Source organism: Schistocerca cancellata, chromosome 1, assembly GCF_023864275.1.
Source record: "Schistocerca cancellata isolate TAMUIC-IGC-003103 chromosome 1, iqSchCanc2.1, whole genome shotgun sequence".
Taxonomy (NCBI): domain Eukaryota; kingdom Metazoa; phylum Arthropoda; class Insecta; order Orthoptera; family Acrididae; genus Schistocerca; species Schistocerca cancellata.
The window spans coordinates 207582686-207604322 of record NC_064626.1 but is presented as its reverse complement, the minus strand read 5'-3'; the positions used below and the strand labels follow the sequence as shown (position 1 = coordinate 207604322).

The following is a 21637-nucleotide window of genomic DNA, read 5'->3' as shown; positions in this document are numbered from 1 at the left end:
ATGTTCACCATGTCACTGTATGGAGAGTGCTATGGGAGAACCAGTTGTTTCCGTACCATGTACAGCGTGTGCAGGCACTATCAGCAGCTGATTGGCCTCCATGGGTACACTTCTGCGAATGGTTCATCCAACAATGTGTCAATCCTCATTTCACTGCAAATGTTCTCTTTACCGATGAGGCTTCATTCTAACATGATCAAATTGTAAATTTTCACAATCAACCTGTGTGGGCTGACAAGAATCCGTACGCAACTGTGCTATCACGTCATCAACACAGATTTTCTGTGAACGTTTGGGCAGGCATTGTTGGTGATGTCTTGATTGGGCCCCATGTTCTTCCACCTACGCTCAATGGAGCATGTTATCATGATTTCATACAGGATACTCTACCTGTGCTGCTAGAACATGTGCCTTTATAAGTACGACACAACATGTGGTTCATGCACGATGGAGCTCCTGCACATTTCAGTCGAAGTATTCGTATGCTTCTCAATAACCTATTCGGTGACCGATGGATTGGTAGAGGCAGACCAATTCCATGGCCTCCACACTCTCCTGACCTCAACCCTCTTGACTTTCATTTATGGGGGCATTTGAAAGCTCTTGTCTACACAACCCCGGTACCAAATGTAAAGACTCTTCGTGCTCGTATTGTGGACGGCTGTGATACAATACACCATTGTCCAGGGCTGCATCAGTGATTTCATGCGACGGAGGATGGACGCATGTATCCTCGTTAATGGAGGACATTTTGAACATTTCCTGTAACAAAGTGTTTGAAGTCACGCTGGTACATTCTGTTGCTGTGTGTTTCCATTCCATGATTAATGTGATTTGAAGAGAAGTAATAAAATGAGCTCTAACATGGAAAGTAAGCATTTCCGGACACATACCCACATAACATATTTTCTTTCTTTGTGTGTGAGGAATGTTTCCTGAAAGCTTGGCCGTACCTTTTTGTAACACCCTGTATAAGAAACTAACTATGGAGAATAGGGAAAGAATGCATTGAGAAGTTATATGAAAAAGATTTGGGCCAAAATGAGTATTGTACACTGAGAAATAATTATTTTGCAAGAAATATGAATAGAATAAAGAAAGCAGGTATAGATAAGACTTTTTGGGAATGATGAACAAAGGGAGATCGCCAAGAAGTAAAGAAAGTTTTGTTTGCAAAATACTGCAGTAAAACAAACCCTGTCCTTTCCTTTTGTATTATTCCGCTATGTGTTTGTGTACCCTTGTGTATTTGTGTTCTTCCTGTCTTTGTGTGTTTATCTGATAAGACTTACGTTGTAGAATTTTTCTAATATTCAGCTACATTCACTATGATGAGGAATACTGTTATCCTCAAATATTATTTGCATTTATAATATGTTATACTTTGTAAAGATGTTAGACATTATTCTGTTTTGTCTTTATGCTGACGTGTGAAGTTGATGTTTTGAAAGTTATTCTGACCTTTTATGTATTTACTTATGTCATAATTCCTGTAACACTGATGTATATGTTATTTCGATTCTTTTGTAAGGCCTGTATTACTACAAATGTTATCTGAATTTTTATGTTTTTTAATTATGTTTTCTGTACCTTTGTAATTGTATTCTCATGTTATAAAATTGTAATTGACAACAGTTCATCAAATTAAGTAACTTGTAAGCCTTCATTTCACTGAACACATTTCTGTTGGTCATAGTATATGCACAATATGTGACAAATTGGGACTGTTAGTGTTTGGACGTGTGTTAATAATTCAGCAAGGGACTGATTAACAGCATTGCTGGTTCTAAGGACAATTCCAAACACTTTGTGAGTGCACAAGTGGTGGTTTATGGACTTGCTATATTCTCTGCAAGACTCTTCGATGGTGATTGTGCACCTGCACAGTCACAACAGATGGCTGCTGGCTGTCTCTACAAGGACTGCAGTGGGTCTGCAACTTTGATGACCCACCAATACCATTATCTCTACAAGGACTGCAGTGGGTCTGCACCTCTGGTCGCCCACCAATACCATAATCTCTACCAGGACTACAGTGGGTCTACTCTGTGACGACCTACCTACCAATATTCTTAAAAACTTCGACTGATTCTGCTGTGGGTTTGCTCTGTTGTAGACCATTACCTGTCTGCATGTCAAGAGTCAGCACTGTCTTTCCGTTAGAAGGACAACACTACTTCTTCAAGACTGCATGGAAATCCACTACTTCCGTGTGCATTTTCTTTTACTGCTCAGACTTTGAGAAAAACACTGCAATTTTCTATGATGAATGATAAGGACTGTGTTTATGGACTGTGAGAAAATCTTTGCTTTTGACCAACAGTGTATCAATAAGTGTGTGCATTCGATATCTTTGTTATTGTAATTATGAAAAATTTTCATCAAATCTGTATTGGTCACTGCCCAAAACAATTTGTAAAATTTTTTGTGGGGAGCATGGGAGCTATGTAAGCAGGCTGTTCAGGTTTCTATATTGGTAACGTCACGTAGCGCTCTGTATGAAAATCACTGGCTGTGCTGTTTGCAGTCTGTGGCTGGTCGTCATTGTTTTAATATTTGCAAAAACAGACATAATGTCTTGTGGGATAACAGCAATCAGTGATTTTATAATGTTGCTTAAAATCCGTCTTGATTGCAAAAAATTTTTGTGACGTAGCATGTGAAAGTTGCTGGATTTGGACGGGTTACTCCTGTAACTGAAATATCAGATCTGAAGATGGTTCTGAATGAACCGAAACCGGTCATATGATTAATAAAAAAAATTTTTTTTGCAATCAAGACGGATTTTAAGCAACATTGTTGTAATATTCGCTATTGTAGTGTTCGGCAGTTGGCTGTTAACAGTGCGTAGCGTTGCACAGTTGGAGGTGAGCCGACAGCAGTGGTGGATGAGGGGAGAGAAATGGCGGAGTTTTGAGTGCGGATGATCTGGACATGTGTCCATCAGAGACAGTCAATTTGTAAGACTGGATGTCATGAACTGCTATATATTATGACTTTTGAACACTATTAAGCTGGAGGAGTGGTGCTCGCTGAATTGCAGTAGTTCGAGTAATGAAGGTTTTTGTGAGGTAAGTGATTTGTGGAAGGCATAGTTTAATGTTAGTCAGGGCCATACTTTTGTAGGGATTATTGAAAGTCAGATTGCGTTGCGCTAAAAATATTGTGTCTCAGTTTAAGCACAGTCATTTATAATTTTTCTAAGGGGACGTTTCACGGGCAAATAAACAATTTCTGTTCAGTCATTTGTAGGCTGTGTGCCTGGAGACAACTGTTCCAGTGACTGTGGTAAGGTCCTGAGCAAGGCTACCTGCAGTGCTCCGTGGCCGTCTGCGGGCACTGATGGTGAGATATCGGTCTTCTTGTGGTAGTGTATACTGTGGACGTCCCATACTATAGTGCCTCGACACATTTCCTGTCTGCTGCAATCATTGCCATAATCTTGAGATCACACTTTGTGGCACACGGAGGGCCCGTGCTACGACCTGCTGTGTTTGACCAGCCTCCAGTCACCTGAGTATTCTACCCCTCATAACATCAGCAATATGTGTTCTTTGTTCCATCTTCAACACACTGTCACCATTAGCACGTCTGAAAACGTCTGCACACTTACTCGCTGCACCATTCTCTGACATGCACCAACACACCTCTGCGTATGTGGACTGCTGTCAGCTCCACTCTGCGATGATCGCAGGTCAAATGCACCGCATGGTCATACCCCAAGATGATTTAAACCAGCAAACCACCCACCAGAGTGTTGTTTCATCATGTATCAGCATTATCCTTAATTTATGAGCATGAGTGTAGATAGAAGAGCAAGAAAATCATATTAAATGGAGAATTTCCAATCATACAACACTACCCCCATGAACCATGGACCTTGCCGTTGGTGGGGAGGCTTGCGTGCCTCAGCGATACAGATAGCCGTACCGTAGGTGCAACCATAGCGGAGGGGTATCTGTTGAGAGGCCAGACAAACGTGTGGTTCCTGAAGAGGGACAGCAGCCTTTTCAGTAGTTGCAGGAGCAACAGTCTGGACGAATGACTGATCTGGCCTTGTAACACTAACCAAAATGGCCTTGCTGTTCTGGTACTGTGAACAGCTGAAAGCAAGGGGAAACTACAGCCGTAATTTTTCCCGAGGGCATGCAGCTTTACTGTATGGTTAAATGATGATGGCGTCCTCTTGGGTAAAACATTCCGGAGGCAAAATAATCCCCCATTCGGATCTCCGGGTGGGGACTACTCGAGAGGACGTCGTTATCAGGAGAAAGAACACTGACGTTCTACGGATCGGAGCGTGGAATGTCAGATCCCTTAATCGGGCAGGTAGGTTAGAAAATTTAAAAAGGGAAATGGATAGGTTAAAGTTAGATATTGTGGGAATTAGTGAAGTTCGGTGGCAGGAGGAACAAGACTTCTGGTCAGGTGACTACAGGGTTATAAACACAAAATCAAATAAGGGTAATGCAGGAGTAGGTTTAATAATGAATAAGAAAATAGGAATGCAGGTAAGCTACTACAAACAGCATAGTGAATGCATTATTGTGGTCAAGATAGATACGAAGCCCACGCCTACCACAGTAGTACAAGTTTATATGCCAACTAGCTCCACAGATGAAGAAATTGAAGAAATGTATGATGAAATAAAAGAAATTATTCAGATAGTGAAGGGAGATGAAAATTTAATAGTCATGGTTGACTGGAATTCGTCAGTAGGAAAAGGGAGAGAAGGAAACATAGTAGGTGAATATGGATTGGGGGTAAGAAACGAAAGAGGAAGCCGCCTGGTAGAATTTTACACAGAGCACAACCTAATCATAGCTAACACTTGGTTCAAGAATCATAAAAGAAGATTGTATACATGGAAGAAGCCTGGAGATACTGACAGGTTTCAGATAGATTATATAATGGTAAGACAGAGATTTAGGAACCAGGTTTTAAATTGTAAGACATTTCCAGGGGCCGATGTGGACTGCAGATTAAAACTGAAAAAACTGCAAAAAGGCGGGAATTTAAGGAGATGGGACCTGGATAAACTAAAAGAACCAGAGGTTGTAGAGAGTTTCAGGGAGAGCATAAGGGAACAATAGACAGGAATGGGGGAAAGAAATACAGTAGAAGGAGGATGGGTAGCTTTGAGAGATGAAGTGGTGAAGGCAGCAGAGGAGCAAGTAGGTAAAAAGACGAGGGCTAGTAGAAATCCTTGGGTAACAGAAGAAATATTGAATTTAATTGATGAAAGGAGAAAATATAAAAATGCAGTAAATGAAGCAGGCAAAAAGGAATACAAACGTCTCAAAAATGAGATTGACAGGAAGTGCAAAATGGCTCAACAGAGATGGCTAGAGGACAAATGTAAGGATGTAGAGGCTTATCTCACTTGGGGTAAGATAGATACTGCCTACGGGAAAATTGAAGAGACCTTTGGAGAAAAGAGAGCCACTTGTATGAATATAAAGAGCTCAGATGGAAACCCAGTTCTAAGCAAAGAAGGGAAAGCAGAAAGGTGGAAGGAGTATGTAGAGGGTCTATACAAGGGCGATGTTCTTGAGGACAATATTATGGAAATGGAAGAGGATGTAGATGAAGATGAAGATGAAATGGGAGATATGATACTGCGTGAAGAGTTTGACAGAGCACTGAAAGACCTGAGTCGCAAAAAAGCTCCGGGAGTAGACAACATTCCATTAGAACTACTGACGGCCTTGGGAGAGCCAGTCCTGACAAAACTCTACCATCTGGTGAGCAAGATGTATGAAACAGGCGAAATACCCTCAGACTTCAAGAAGAATATAATAATTCCAATCCCAAAGAAAGCAGGTGTTGACAGATGTGAAAATTACCGAACTATCAGTTTAATAAGTCACAGCTGCAAAATACTAACACGAATTCTTTGCAGACGAATGGGAAAACTAGTAGAAGCTGACCTTGGGGAAGATCAGTTTGGATTCCGTAGAAATATTGGAACACGTGAGGCAATACTGACCCTACGACTTATCTTAGAAGCTAGATTAAGGAAAGACAAACCTACGTTCCTAGCATTTGTAGACTTAGAGAAAGCTTTTGACAATGTTGACTGGAATACTCTCTTTCAAATTCTGAAGGTGGCAGGGGTAAAATACAGGGAGCGAAAAGCTATTTACAATTTGTACAGAAACCAGATGGCAGTTGTAAGAGTTGAGGGGCATGAAAGGGAAGCAGTGGTTGGGAAGGGAGTGAGACAGGGTTGTTGCTTCTCCCCGATGTTGTTCAATCTGTATATTGAGCAAGCAGTAAAGGAAACAAAAGGAAAAATTCGGAGTAGGTATTAAAATCCATGGAGAAGAAATAAAAGCTTTGAGGTTCGCTGATGACATTGTAATTCTCTCAGAGACAGCAAAGGACTTGGAAGAGCAGTTGAAGGGAATGGATAGTGTCTTCAAAGGAGGATATAAGATGAACATCAACAAAAGCAAAACAAGGATAATGGAATGTAGTCGAATTAAGTCGGGTGATGCTGAGGGTATTAGATTAGGAAATGAGATGCTTAAAGTAGTCAAGGAGTTTTGCTACTTGGGGAGCAAAATAACTGATGATGGTCGAAGTAGAGAGGATATACAATGTAGACTGGCAATGGCAAGGAAAGCGTTTCTGAAGAAGAGAAATTTGTTAACATCGAGTATTGATTTAAGTGTTAGGAAATCGTTTCTGAGAGTATTTGTATGGAGTGTAGCCATGTATGGAATTGAAACATGGACGATAACTAGTTTGGACAAGAAGAGAATAGAAGCTTTCGAAATGTGGTGCTATAGAAGAATGCTGAAGGTTAGATGGGTAGATCACATAACTAAAGAGGAAGTATTGAATAGGATTGGGGAGAGGAGAAGGTTGTGGCACAACTTGACCAGAAGGGATCGGTTGGTAGGACATGTTCTGAGGCATCAAGGGATCACCAATTTAGTATTGGAGGGCAGCATGGATGGTAAAAATCGTAGACGGAGACCAAGAGATGAATACACTAAACAGATACAGAAGGATGTAGGTTGCAGTAGGTACTGGTAGATGAAGAAGCTTGCACAGGATAGAGTAGCATGGAGAGCTGCATCAAACCAGTCTCAGGACTGAAGACCACAACAACAACACAACACTAAAAATATAATAAATATTACAATCAAACAATGGAAAATCCAGGATGGAATGTAACAACATTAGAAAAGGAAAGTTGCCACTAATCATAAAGTGGAGATGCTAAGTCGCAGGTAGGAAAAAAAAAAAAAAAAAAAAAAAAAAAAGATTCGCACAATTACAGCTTTAATGAATATTACATGCAGTTGTACTATAACCAAATAATATCAAGAATTGAGACCTACTGGAGGACTGGGGGAGGAGGGCTGGGAGGGACACTTAAAATCACTGATACACTATAATGAAAATAGGGACTCAGTCCACATTCTCAGGAAAGACTACTATTGACAAGTAATCCTGTGTTGGTGTCAATAATTTGGTCAGCCATAAAACTCTTATGCTGAAGAAACAGATATACATAAGTGGGAAAGCAATACATGACAATTTTTTATAATGTGATAAATGTAAATTGTTAAGTGAGGATTAGCTTGAAGACGAAAGTGGTCAATACTTTTCAGTTTTCGCAAAAGCAATATGGGTAATTAACTGCACTGAACTTGGTGTGGTCTTTCAGACACTTGTCTATGTTTCATGTGTAGTTACTATGCAAACTGTAAAAACTTTTTCTCAATGAAGCATATTGTGGGGGAAACAAAGTTACATCAGTACTTTGAAAGATGATCTACAAAACATTCCAAATGATAATGGGGATGAGAAGTGAAACTCTGAGTGTGTAATATGTTTTTTTCATAAAATAATTCTTAGAAATTAAAATAATGCTGTCATATGAATGATATATTGTGAACAGTTTTGCAATTTATCAGAAGCAAATAAGCTCAAACAACAGTGCAGTTAAATGATAATTTTGAGGTATTAACAAGTTCCGCACTTTCACCTGAAGTTTCAAATACAGTTTTACCCACCTGGTCGCCAAACATCACATCTTTCACCCTACAAACTTGCGTCAGTGTAGCACTTCTAGCCATCATATCCCGTTGTCGTTTCACGTGTAATTGAGCACAATGTTTTTTTATCCCCCCCCCCTCCCCCTCCGCGTCTCCCTTTTCTCTATACTTCTCCTAATGCGCTGATTACATAACCAGCATCCATTAATCATGTAATACGATTCACTGTGAACAACATCCTGTATGTTCACCCATTTCCCTTTATTCCTAGATCTTTTTTTGTCTTTAGACCTCACTTTATTGACTGTCATTTTGCTAGGTTTGGCTTTTATGTCTAACTGAATATTTTCTCAGTCCTTTGCAAGACTGGAAGAGAACAATTACATGATCTCTTTTCAAAGTGAAAAATTATGTGCAAACACTAAAAATAATGTAAGTAAATATTTTACCCAAGGGATGTGTACTGTTAACTAAAAGAAACACAAGAGATATAATATCATAATATTTAAATGGCAGACAAACTGAGCAGTGAAGAGGCATATTCCTCATTGCTCTTCCTTTCTATATGCATGTTCATTCCTCAGAGCCACTTATTTGGCGGTCAGTCAGTTTTTCTTACTTAGATTATGTATTTCATACAAGATTTTATATCCATTTACATTAAAGACATGGTGTGCCTATCAAAAGTTATTGTAGATTTTAGTGGCCATCATACATACCTGTGGAATAGCTGACATCTTGGAAACAAAATCCCAGAAAATATGCTGTTGTAAATTCTGACAGGATAGAAATTATAAAAACTGAGAAACTATGTGGATTTCTAAGTTGATTCGAAATTTAGTTGAGATTAGGCTGTACTTTTTTCCTAAAGATTTTCACTGTGATATCAGTACAATACATCTTACATCAAGTCATCTCACCTTGCAAAAATGAGAAACCTGGTGCATAATTCTGATGATATACAGTGTGGACGGTCTGTTGCTTCTGTGTAGAGCTCAGTTTCACGGCTATACAGATAAATGAAGTCTGATAACTGTTTTGCAACTACAGCTACTCTGTCTTTGCCAGATAGTTTTCTGTTTGGAGGCTGGAACAAAAATAGTTTAACAAATGATTAGAAATATTATATTATGAACTATTTTTAAATATGATGAATAGTTTGTTAAAACTAATTTTCACATAATAGCTCCAATTTTTCACTCTCAAGTACTGTATTTACTCAAATCTAAGCCGCACCTGAAAAATGAGACTCTAAATCATGGGGAAAAAAAAAAAAAAAAAAAAAAAAAAAAAAAAAAAATATTCCCGAATCTAACCCGCACCTCAAATTTGAGACTCGAAATTCAAGGGGAGAGAAAAGTTTTAGGCCGCACCTCCGAATCGAAACAAAGTTGGTCCATTGTAATATGAGACACAATTTAGGTCGAATGAATGATGATACAGCTACAGTAGTTTGGTTCAAGTCGTAAGCTTAGCAGTTAAGCTTTACCAGGCAGCCATTGCTATGCGTCAGGCGCTCCGTCCATATTTATAGGGGTACCCTTCCTTTTTCACATGCTTTGTCTGGTTTGAATTGATTGCTTGTTTTTCTTTGATCTGATAAGTGCCGTTCTCTTTGTTATAGGTGTTTACATCACTCTAAGTTGAAAATGCATTATTGTACTGTGTCATGCATTGTTTGTCACATTTTGATAATGAGTGTTTATGACCTGTCGCCGCTCGCGGCATGTCTTGCTTTTGTGCGCGCTACCGCCGCCTACAATTAAAAAAAAGAGGAATCGTCTCATTAGCGAAACAATGGCAAGAGACTGCTATTTGTTGTTACTTACACTGCTGCTTTCTTTGATAATAATCAACAAGAACAAAATAATAGACTGCGTGTGATAGAAGATGATGTGAAGGAGAGTTTAGCGAAAATTTTTCTTCGTTTGAAAATCTTTGCAGATGCCTCTTTAGTACATTACATTTTGCACAGAAATTAGAGTCATCTTAGATTTAAAAATCTAGTCAGTTGCCGTGCTTCATTTATGACTGTATCACTATTTGACGTAAGAATAATACGAATATAAACATGGCATGATATGTATATTTTTCCGCGTTTGCTGTTGTCTCACTCTTGATTTTGTAGTTTATTAGGCAGACAGGATTTAAATGAGATAGCAGCAAACACGAAAGAATACATGGCAAAATGTTTATATTCGTATTATTCTGATGGTAAAGAGAATACTGCATGTGATTCACAATTCATAAAAGTTCCTATTAGCAACAATCTCTTGTCACAAGTAGGAAAAAATTCATAACGTAGAGTTGACCATATTGACAAACATCCCAAACAGTCTTGCCAGTCGGATTTTCATAGTATATTGAAAGGCTGCTACATTTGAAGATGAACAATATGGAATTTGTATTTATTTCGTTGGATAATGTATGAAAATGCAGTGGTCGAAATTCAGGGCGGAGAGAAAAATCTCGTCCTCCCCCTTAATTTATTTACTGAGGCAGAGGTTTTGGCGCCAGTATTTATTTTTGTGCCTGCAAAGCATGCCTCTGTAGCGCTACATATATTCGATGGCAGAAGTTAATTGTGGCGGCACCTACCAACATTTTACAGAACTTCCGGTTACTTTGCACTCGATTCTAAGCCACAGGCGGTTTTTTGGATTACAAAAACCGGAAAAAAAATGCGGCTTAGATTCGAGTAAATACGGTAACCCTTGTATCAAACATCACACTACTGGATGCTCATCTAGTTATTTGAAACACACTGATGAGCCAAAACATTATGACTACAGCCCATCATGAGACTGAATGCAGCCTGCTGGTGTTGCGAGCACGACATGGTAAGGAAAGTCAATAAGCAGAACAGACAAAAATGGGAAATCATTCTAGTGATAGTATAGGCCCCAAATCAGGAATTATTCTAGTATCAGCATGCGCCCCAAATGGGGAATCATTCCAGCGAAGGTACAGGCCACAAGTGGGGAAATCCACTGACACAAGTGTATTTGTCAATGGGCAGGTTATTAAGGCCTGGTGCCTGAGAATAAGGTGGTCACACTGTCCGTGTGTTACAGATGTGAGCAACTGAGGAAAGTGGTTGTAGGATGACAAGGTGTTGAATATCCACATGAAGGTTGGGGGATTGCCCCTTCTAAAGCAGGGCATGCAGCGATTTGTGGCAGATTTGATGATAGTTTAGGAAGATTATAATTAAAATTGAGCCAGTGTAGAATGAAAATTATTTACTGTATCAGTATCCGAGTGTATAGGAATGACATTCAGACTGTGCCCTGAAGGATGTGTTGTTGGTAGTATTAAGTGTCATAACTTGCCATTAGGCTCCAGCACTGGTATGGTAATGTAGGGATTAAACACAGTCAGTGCGCATTACAGTTGCAGACACTCAACATGGTCTGGCCAAGGTGATCAAGGTTTTACTCATAGATCTGTTTAATCAAAACAACATTAATATTGCTGCTTCTCTTCACAAGTATCAACACGTTAAAGGAATGTGGAAAGACCTTACTTCCACTTGGGATTGAAGAACACAGTTCGGAAGTTCAGATTAACTGGCGATTTGGAAATTACTCCCAGGAGAGGGTGAACTGTTGTCATGGCTGAGAATGGTGGATGGAATGTGCGATCTTCAAGCAGTGCACGAGCTATGTCGTGACAGTTGAACATCCCGTGGCTCCCCGTTTGAAAAGTGCTGCCAGCAAGTGTGAAATGTTGTCTAGTGCAGTTCCATGTTGTGGATGCAGATGGTTGTCACACTGAGCAACTCTGGATTTTGGCTAGTAAGTAACCAAAATCTGATTCTTGCCTAACAAAGTTAGAACAGAAACAATTAATGACTACTACTGCTCTGTACCAGTTTGAAAGTTTTATCTTGGTCTTGGAGCGCATTCTGCTTTCATGGTACACAGTTAACAAATGATACCCTATCACGTGGAAATTAAAATGTGCTGCTTTCAATGGCTTATTTATTATTTGTCTCCTGATTTTCTTACAAATGTTTGCAAAAAGGTTCACTGTCCCATGACCACTTGTTTTCCACAGGGGCCTTTTGAAGCAGCAAATGTTTAATTATTATCACCCTTTACATTGCTGGTGCAGGCACAATGGTTCTAGGGCACACAATGTTGAACGTTCACCTCCATGGAAGACGACCCTCTGTGTAACCATGTTGACCCAAAGACACCATCACTTATGATGGCAGTGGGCACAGGATAATCAATCTTGGTGGAACTTAGAACTTGGTTGGACGCATAACTTTCCTTGTTACACCTGCTCATATCTGGATATGCCATCCTTTAGTAAAACGGTTGCTTGAAAGATGCACAGCATCAAGAAAACTGGCTGGTGGGAGGGGGGAGGTGGGGGGTGGGTGGAAGGGACTGTTTTATGCTATAGAGGACATCCACCTGGGCTTCCTTGGTAGCTGTGATAGTAATCGAAGGTGCCATGACAGCTCTTGACATCATTGTGGACTAGATGCATCCAGTCATGTGCAATGTATTACCTGATGATGGTAACATCTTCCTGCAGAGTAACTATGCATGCCACAAGGCCAGACTTACGCTACCATGATTTGAGGAGCATGATAGTTAACTTGTGTTGATGTCTTGGCCAGCAAATTCACCTAATCTGAGCCTGACTGTAAATATCTGGGACACTTTCAGGTACAACTCCACATCCACATACCTCCAGTCTGTAATTTATGGGACTTGCATGATCTGTTCAAAGGAACTTTGTGCCACATACCTCCAGGAACCTACCGAGAATTTGTCAAATCCATGCCACCCAGGATCGCTGCGTAATTCATTCAAAATTTAGACCAACACGATATCAAGCAGGTGGTTATAATGTTTTGGCTCTCAGTGCATCAATTAACACTTTCTTACATTAAATATCTAAAATCACATACTGCAGTTCATATTTATGAAGTAACAGTTTGCAAATTTGTAAAATGACATGTAAAACTAAACAAAAGAAAAAATTACTTACTTTTCCCCCTCACATTTACAATGAAACAATAATTTGGGAGTGGCGGATGTTTACATCGAATTTTATTTTGCCATGAAATGCAAAATGTGTAGCCCTGTTAGGGCACAACTGAACAACAACTAATATGACTGGATCACAGAAATTAAATTTTAAGAACTATGGCAGATGTTCACAATGCAATACTTCATAGTATCACTGTTCAAAGTGTACCATCACACAGGTAAAAGAGGAATATATTTTACATAATATACAAGAAGTTATTTTCTTTGACATGAAACATCACAACAAAATGTGTGTCTACATGTATGTGAAAAGAGGTTACACATAATTTCTCTCTTTCCTTTCCCAAGAGACCACACCATACTGTTTTTATCACATGTGGCAGCAACACTGACTTACCTGTAAAACCTAGTTACTATTTAATTCATATTGAAGCAGCACAGAATGAAGCAATAAAGTAAGATACATTAAGAAAGACAAATATTTGTCTCAAATACCTGAACAAAGTATGGTGTACGCAGATTACTTGAAGCCCTTTGTAAGAATCGCAATATAAGCTCACTGTTGTTATCATCATCTGTATCAAAACCTTCTTTGTTGGCTAGGCGACGTAATATACATTGCAAGTACTGGCAGAAGATCCTGCGTGCTTGATTCTGGCTATGAAATCATACAATAAACCATTATTAATTAACACAGTAATCTTTTATGACAGTCTATTGAATGTAACTGATTTAATTACTTTAATGTATTATAATACTTTGTAAATGGTACTGAATTTAATGCTGGCTATGGATCACGTCAGCATGAAACCTCTTTTAAAATAATTTAGTTTATTAAAAACAATCACTCTATATTATCACAAAATGAATATTTGCATTCTGATACAAAACAGTCATCATGTGATTCACCACATGAATATTATACTTCAAACATCTGGTTCATTAAAACCCATCCCCGAAGTTAACACAATACTGTGACTGTGTTTGACCTGAAGGTATCTAGTTCTAATCTTAGGGGTAGAATAATTTTTTAGCACTCATATTTAACAAACACAAGAAAGGAAAGTGTTGGCATGCCTATGTGAAAACCTATCTTCAGATTAGTTTTTTTTAAACACCTGATGGATCTTATCAAATACAAGTTACCAGTGTAGAAATGATAGGAACTTAATTTCTTGTCCTTTATATTTTCAGAGCTCTTAGATCTTTAATTTTCAATTGTTTCTAATTTACTCTTAACCCATTACTGGCCACTGTCCCTTTTTTGGGACGTGTATATTTTACTTATTTCTATGTAAACAATGGAGCTTTTAGCCTTTATTGTTGCACCTGTAGGTTCAACTAACTGCTATAACACCTGTAAATGTAAAATAATAACTTTTTTCAAAGTACTCCACGTCAGGAAAATTATAAACTTGCCGGTTTTTTGTTCTCGCACTTGGCAGCACTGTATGTCTGCTGGTAGTTCCTGGACGACAGTGAGCTGTGATTTAGTTGTCTGGGTGTGTTTGATATGAACATATGGATGTCCGTGTAAGATTAAGTATACTTGAGATTTTTTTTTTTCAAGTAAGTGCAATGTCGATATATTTTATGTGTCGTAATAATGGGACAATGGCATGTTACACTATCATTTATTGTTGATTTGCCCTATTCTTGTATACATGTATTATACAGAGAAGAATTGCATTTTACGTTCTTTATATCTAATTTTTTTCATATTCTATTTGAATTTTACGATTCCAACAGGATAAAAACATGCCGCGTGGACTTACAATTGAAGAAATTCTAGCAGAACTAGAGAACCATCAAGAGAGTGACGATGAAGATGATGACGTAGAATTGGCGATTATTCCACCTGATGCAGATGTAATAACAGATGAAGACACTGACAAAAATGTACTGAACAAGGAGTCTGTTGTACAAGATGTAGCCGGTACTTTAGAGCTCATAACCAGCCGAGATGAAGCTAATGCTACAGTTGTACCTCCAGAAGCCAAAAGAAGGAAAGCGTTAGGAGATGGAGCAGAAAGTGGTACGTTATCTACAAAAAAATATAAATGTAAGTGGTATAAATGTCAACCAACATACACAAACACTAGTGAACGAGGGAAGAGCAACGAACATTATGTTGCGGAATGTCTAGCAAATAACACAGTACCCTAGGTGTTTGAGGATTTTTTTCTGAGAAACTAATGGATACTATTATTGAACAAAGCAAAATCTATGCTTGCCAACATAACAAAATAAATTTTCTGCTAACCAAAGAAGAACTAAAATCATTTATTCACATACTACTTCTGAGTGGTTATCATAAGCTTCCCCATGAGAATATGTACTGGAAACAGGCTTCTGATGTCGGTGTTCCTTTAGTCTTCAACTCCATGTCAAGAAATAGGTTTCGGGAAATAAAGAGATTCATTCATCATAATGACAACTCCAAAATAGACAGAAACGACAAGATGTACAAACTGAGGTTGTACTTTGAAATGCCGAAAAAGGAATTTGGTAAATTTGGCGTATTTCATTCAGAACTCTCAATTGATGAAATTATGGTACGTTATTATGGCAAACATTCCGCTAAAATGTTTCTGAGGGGAAAGCCTATCAAATTTGGATATAAAATGTGGTGTCTTACAAGTCCCAATGGCTTTCTTTATAATTTTTCACCATACTGTGGCAAGACTGACAACAAACAGGAGCCTTTAGGTGCAAGGGTAATAAATGAACAAACCAGCATGGTTCCAGAATCAGAGTATCCAAATTATAAGCTTTTCTTTGACAACTTTTTAACTAGTTTTGACACACTGATCACACTCTGAAAGAGTAAAATGAAAGCTACAGGAACAATAAAAGAGATCCGAACTAATGCATGTTCTTTGACTGACTCAAAAAGAATGGCAAAAGAAAAGTAATGAGGATTTTATGACTACATGTTTGACAAAGAGAACGAAGTTCTGGTTGTGAAATGGAGTGACAACAAACCAGTATATAGGTGAGGACAAATATTTCGAACTTTCCGCTGTTGAAATAATAGGACCTGGCATAGCAAAAAAATTAGTCATATTTTGTGTGTACTGCTCTCCCAGTGGAGACATTGATATATTCTTCTCAAAACTGAATCAAAGCTTAGACAAGGTTTCTGGACCAAAAGCACATGTAATTATCTGTGGTGACTTAAACATTAATATGATGAAGCCTGATAAGGCTAGCAACATATATGTGAATATTCTAAGCTGTTATGGAATATCCTCCCTTGTTAATTGTCCAAATAGAATAACGAAAGAATCCTCCTCATCTATAGATCATGTAGCTACAGATATTGATAGTAAAAAGTGTCATATTGTTGTCCAAAACCTGGGCCTATCAGACCACCTCTGCCAGATCTTAAAAACTAACATTCATGTAGAAACTACTCCTAAACTTTGTACATACAAAAGAATGTTTTCCAAATCAGCCCTGTATCAGTTTAAATCCCACATAGAATATGAAGATTGGAGGGAAGTCTATGCAGAAACCAATGCAAATCAGAAATTTATCAAGTTCATGTCAATTTTTAAACTCAGATTTGAAGAGATGTTTCCCAAAACTCTTTATCAAATTAAAACTACAAAGAGAAATCAATGGGTGACTACAGGTATCAAAAAATCCTCAGAAACTCTTAGATATATCAACTCCATAAAAAATAATCAATCTAACCCAGAAGTTCTGCAATTCTACAAAAAGTACAGGAAAATATAGAGAAAGGTGTTGCTAGCCGCAAAAAAACTTTCAAACAACAAAATATTACTTGAAGCTGAAAACAAGAGCAAAGCAGCCTGGAACATCGTCAAAAAGGGAAACATCTAACTCTGCTAAAAAGGACCTCAATTCACATATTAAAAACAAAGATGTACCAGTAGGTAACCCTAAAAAAGTAGCTGATTTTGTAAACTCATATTTCAGTAGTATTGCAAAAAAATTACAGCAGAAATTTCCAGATACGTATGATTTACCTACTCAGAACCAGCCAACAAACTCAATGGTGCTCTTGCCAACTACAGAAAGGGAAGTGGCACTAGTAGTACACCAACTAAAAAATAAAACTTCAGTAGGACTTGATGAAATCCCAGTCTGCGTAATTAAAGATTGTATAGACTCCATAAAGGGCCCATTAACAGACATAATTAATGAATCTTTCGAATCTGGATACTTTCCGGAGTACCTAAAACAAGCAAAAGTTATACCTATCCTTAAAAACGGAGATGTGGAAAATTTAGAGAACTACAGGCCGATCTCTATACTGTCTATCATTTCTAAAATAATAGAAATACTAGTCAAAAAGAGACTGCTAAATTACCTGAATAAATATAATCTTCTTTCCAATGACCAATTTGGTTTTAGGCCCGGAAAAGGCACACAATCTGCCATAGCACAGTTCACTAAAGTAATTTTAGAAGCAATGGACAAAGGTGAAAATGTAAGTGGTATCTTTTTAGACTTGTCCAAGGCCTTTGATACAGTTGACCACAAAATCTTACTTCACAAATTAGGGCAAATAGGAATAAGAGGTGTGACAAAGAAGTGGTTCAAATCATACTCTGAAAACAGAGTTCAACGAGTTGAGATATCACAAGTTTCAAACAATTCCCTTATAAAACACCTGTCTGACCCAGAAAATGTGAATATAGGCATCCCACAGGGAAGTGTATTAGGCCCAATATTGTTTCTTATATACATTAACGACTTCCCACAAAGTATCAGACATGGAGAAAAAATACTTTTTGCTGATGACAGCAACATAGTAATAACAGGTGAAAATACAACAACTGTCAGAAAGAGCAAACGAGGCTCTCAATGATGTCCACAACTGGTCATTAAAAAATAAAGTAACCCTAAATGTAAAGAAAACTAACTATATTAACTTCCAATTGAACAAAAACACAATGCCACTAGAATAAAAGTTAATAATAATGAATTAGAATGTGTAACAAGTACCAAATTCTTAGGTATGAATGTAGACAGCCAACTGAAATGGACAAACCATGTCAACATTTTGGCAAAGAAATTATCCACAGCATGCTATGCTCTTAGAATCCTTGCACTGGTATGCAATAATACCTGTCTTAAAATAACATATTACGGATATCTACACTCAGTCCTCAGCTATGGGATCATGTTTTGGGGAACAAGTGCCAGTAACATACAAACTGTGTTCAAAGTACAAAAAAGAGCCATAAGGATAACAACAAACAGCAGCAACAGGGCCCACTGACTAGAATTATTTAGAAAGCTAGGCATTCTAACTGTTTCTTGTGAGTGTATCTTTCAGAACATAATGTTCATTAAGAAAAATCTCAACATGTACAACACAAACAGCCTAATACATGACCATGAAACAAGAGCTTGTCACCACCTCCATCTAGATAGAAAGAACAAGGCAAAGACGCAAAAAAGTGTATTTTATAATGGGATAAAACTGTATAACAAATTACCACAAGAAATTAAAGAAATAAATGAGCCCCTCACTTTCAGACAAAAGCTTAAAACCTTTTTAGTAAGTAAAAGAATATTTAACATAGATGTAGATTATTAGCAACATATGACATTAACACCAAAATATTATGTAATTATAAATGTGTGTATGACTGGTTAAAAACTACACAAAATATGAGAAACCTGTTTCATTGTAAATGTAAATGTGTGCTCATGTGTTGTAAACTGACGACATCCATACAATATTTATTGTTCCACGGATGAATAAATAAATAAATAAATAAATAAAAGTATGTGTAGCAACAAATTACAGAACTATTACTCCTCTGAGTTCTACTAAAAGATACTCACAGGCAAAGAAAAAGGAAATATCTGTTACAATGCCACATCTCATTCAAGAATACAATGTCCATATAGGTGGCGTAGATCTACTGGACAAGCAGGTTTCACTTTATAGGACAAGGATAAGGTCAAAGAAATGGTGGTGGCCATTATTCACACAGATGACAGATATCTGCGTAGTAAACACATGGCGTGCATACTAAATTGTTAACTCTAATGAGAAGCTCTCACTTTTGGATGTCCGACGGAGAATAGTGATGTTTTATCTATCAAGGAAAACAGGATCAGTACCGAAACACAGAGGATCACAAGGAAGCAAATTGATGGGAGGACAGGTGAGCACAGATGTATGACTAGATCCAGGAAATCATTTCATTGTGCCAAGTAAAACACAGAAGAGATGTGCTTACTGCAAGAAAACAACAACAAAAATTTGTGATAGGTGCAAAGTTGGTGTACACGACAAGTGTTTTGCTTCATTTCATACTAAATAGACAAACAATAAATAAAGAATGTTTTAATATTATTGAATGTGTTGTTTCTTACAATATATTGCATGGAGAATAAGGTTGTGAATTTGGATAGCGCATTTGGCCAATGTCCCAAAAATGGGACGGTCTGTAGTTTTTGTTCTAATAAACTGAAAATTTTCAAAACAACTTTTTATTCAATTAATCACTCAATGTAACGTATTTATGTATAAAAGTTTGCAAAAAATGATCCAATAGAGTTTAGGCCAGTAATGGGTTAATAGATCCAAGTTTGATTCATATACTTGTAGCAATATTCTACAGTGTAATTAGTTTAGCTTCTGTATTAGTCTTACTAAGGGTGAGTCTCATAATTTAATTAAGACAATTATATGATTACAAAGATGTACAGCCAGCTAGATGGTGTTTAAACAAAATGTCTTTTGAGAAAATATTTACAGGCTGCAGGAAATGGTATTTACATTTTTAATCTACTTAACATTTATTTCCCTTCACCTATTTATTAATTGGTGGTCTTGTGAACTCTAAGTCCTTGCTACATGGCATTAGTGGAAAACAATCCTGAGCAAATAGACAGCGGTTGGGGTTGGGATTGGGTTGTTTCGGGGAGGAGACCAGACAGCGAGGTCATCGGTCTCATCGGATTAGGGAAGGACAGGAAAGAAAGTTGGCCTTGCCCTTTCAAAGGAACCATCCCGGCATTGGCCTGGAGCTATTTAGGGAAATCACGGAAAACCTAAATCAGGATGGCCGGAAGCGGGATTGAACCGTTGTCCTCCCGAATGCGAGTCCAGTGTGCTAACCACTGCGCCACCTTGCTCGGTAAATAGACAGCATCATAACTGGTACAGGAATTAGAGACAGCAATGTCATCACAGTGAGACTGAATACCATAATAGCCTGATCCACCAAAAATAAATGCAATATGATTCTGTTTAAAAATGCAGGTAAAAACATTCACTTAATCCCTTCCTAGGAGACAGTCTCCATTCTTTCCATGTTAACTGTACAAGTGCCGACCAAATGTGGTTTAGATTCAAATAAATAGCACTGATGGCAACAGTGCCTCCCCTCACATAAATTATTAAGAGACAGAACAGGTCTCAGATCTCACCAAGGTACACAACTCTTCTCAGATGTTCAAACTTGGTGCAGATTCCAGTACAAAATGCTTTTTACAGTTTCCACAACATAACTCTGTCTTTAAATCTAGCAATAAATCCAAAGACATTCTTGTCATATGTAAAGTACACTAGTAGCAAGACACAATCAAATCTTTCATTGCTCAATAGGGATTGAAATGTTGCTGATGACAGTGGCACTAAGGCGGTGTTATCAAACACAATCTACTGAAAGTCCTTTACCAGAGAAAATAGAGTTCTAATTGGAAATAGCTGACAACATGAGTAATTTGAAAGCAGGTAACCTTGATATAGCAGCCAATTTAAGTAACATAATGAAGACATGTCTTTTGGTTCAGATTGTATACCAGTTAGGTTCCTTTTGCTGTAAGCTAATAAACTACTCAATGTTTGGCAGTCATATAGGACTGCTTGCTACATGAAGAATCAATACTGACAAATGGAGAAGTTACACAGGTCACAAGAATATGCTAGAAAGAAAATGCAAGAAATCCACTGTGTTACAGACCTATATTATTAAAGTCAATTTGTATCATGATTTTTGAACATATAGTGTGTTCCAACATTATGACATACCTTGAGGAATACTGTCTACTGATGCATAACAAACTAAGATTCAGAAAATATTGATCTTTTAAAACAACTGGCTCTTTATTCACAAGTAGTAATGATTGCTATCAACAGGGGGCCTCAAGTTGATTTGTATTTGTAGATTTCAAGAACGCTTTTGACTCTGTTTCTCCCAAGCAGCGTATAATGAAACTGCATGTTTTTTGAGTAATGCTCGACTGTGTGAATGTAGTCACAATTTCCTGTCAAAAGTCACATTTTGACTAGATGACTTTCAGTCTAGTACTGTGAAGTGATATCTGGGGTTACCCAAGTAAGTGTAACAGGCCCCCTCTTCTTATTCTTTCACTAATTGAGCCAATGTAGACAGAAGACTATTTACCATACAGGTACTGAACTTTATAGGAATGATGTTCAAGAGTGTGCACTGTAGGATACACACTGCTAGAAAAGGTAGTGTCATGATTTGCTTTTAGGCACCGGTGCTGGTGCAGTGACATATGGTTGAAACATAAGCATCACTGTGCTTTCAACTCCAGATTGTCAACATGAGTCTGGACAAGGTGAGCAGAGCTTTGCTTGTAGAGCTGTTTTAT

At 37.9% G+C, this 21637-nt stretch overlaps 1 protein-coding gene across 2 annotated transcripts in view; it reads right to left on the bottom strand.

The window, feature by feature from the left end:
• The window catches only part of LOC126169079 (tubulin polyglutamylase TTLL5), a 246848-nt gene that overhangs the window by 41668 nt on the left and 183543 nt on the right, over positions 1 to 21637 (bottom strand). For both annotated transcript variants that reach the window (XM_049920612.1, XM_049920613.1), the window contains exons 12-13: positions 13517 to 13679; positions 8933 to 9099 (exon numbers count right to left, since the gene is read on the bottom strand). In XM_049920612.1, the coding sequence (XP_049776569.1) occupies positions 8933 to 9099; positions 13517 to 13679 (330 nt within the window). The remainder of the gene's footprint in view (positions 1 to 8932; positions 9100 to 13516; positions 13680 to 21637) is intronic.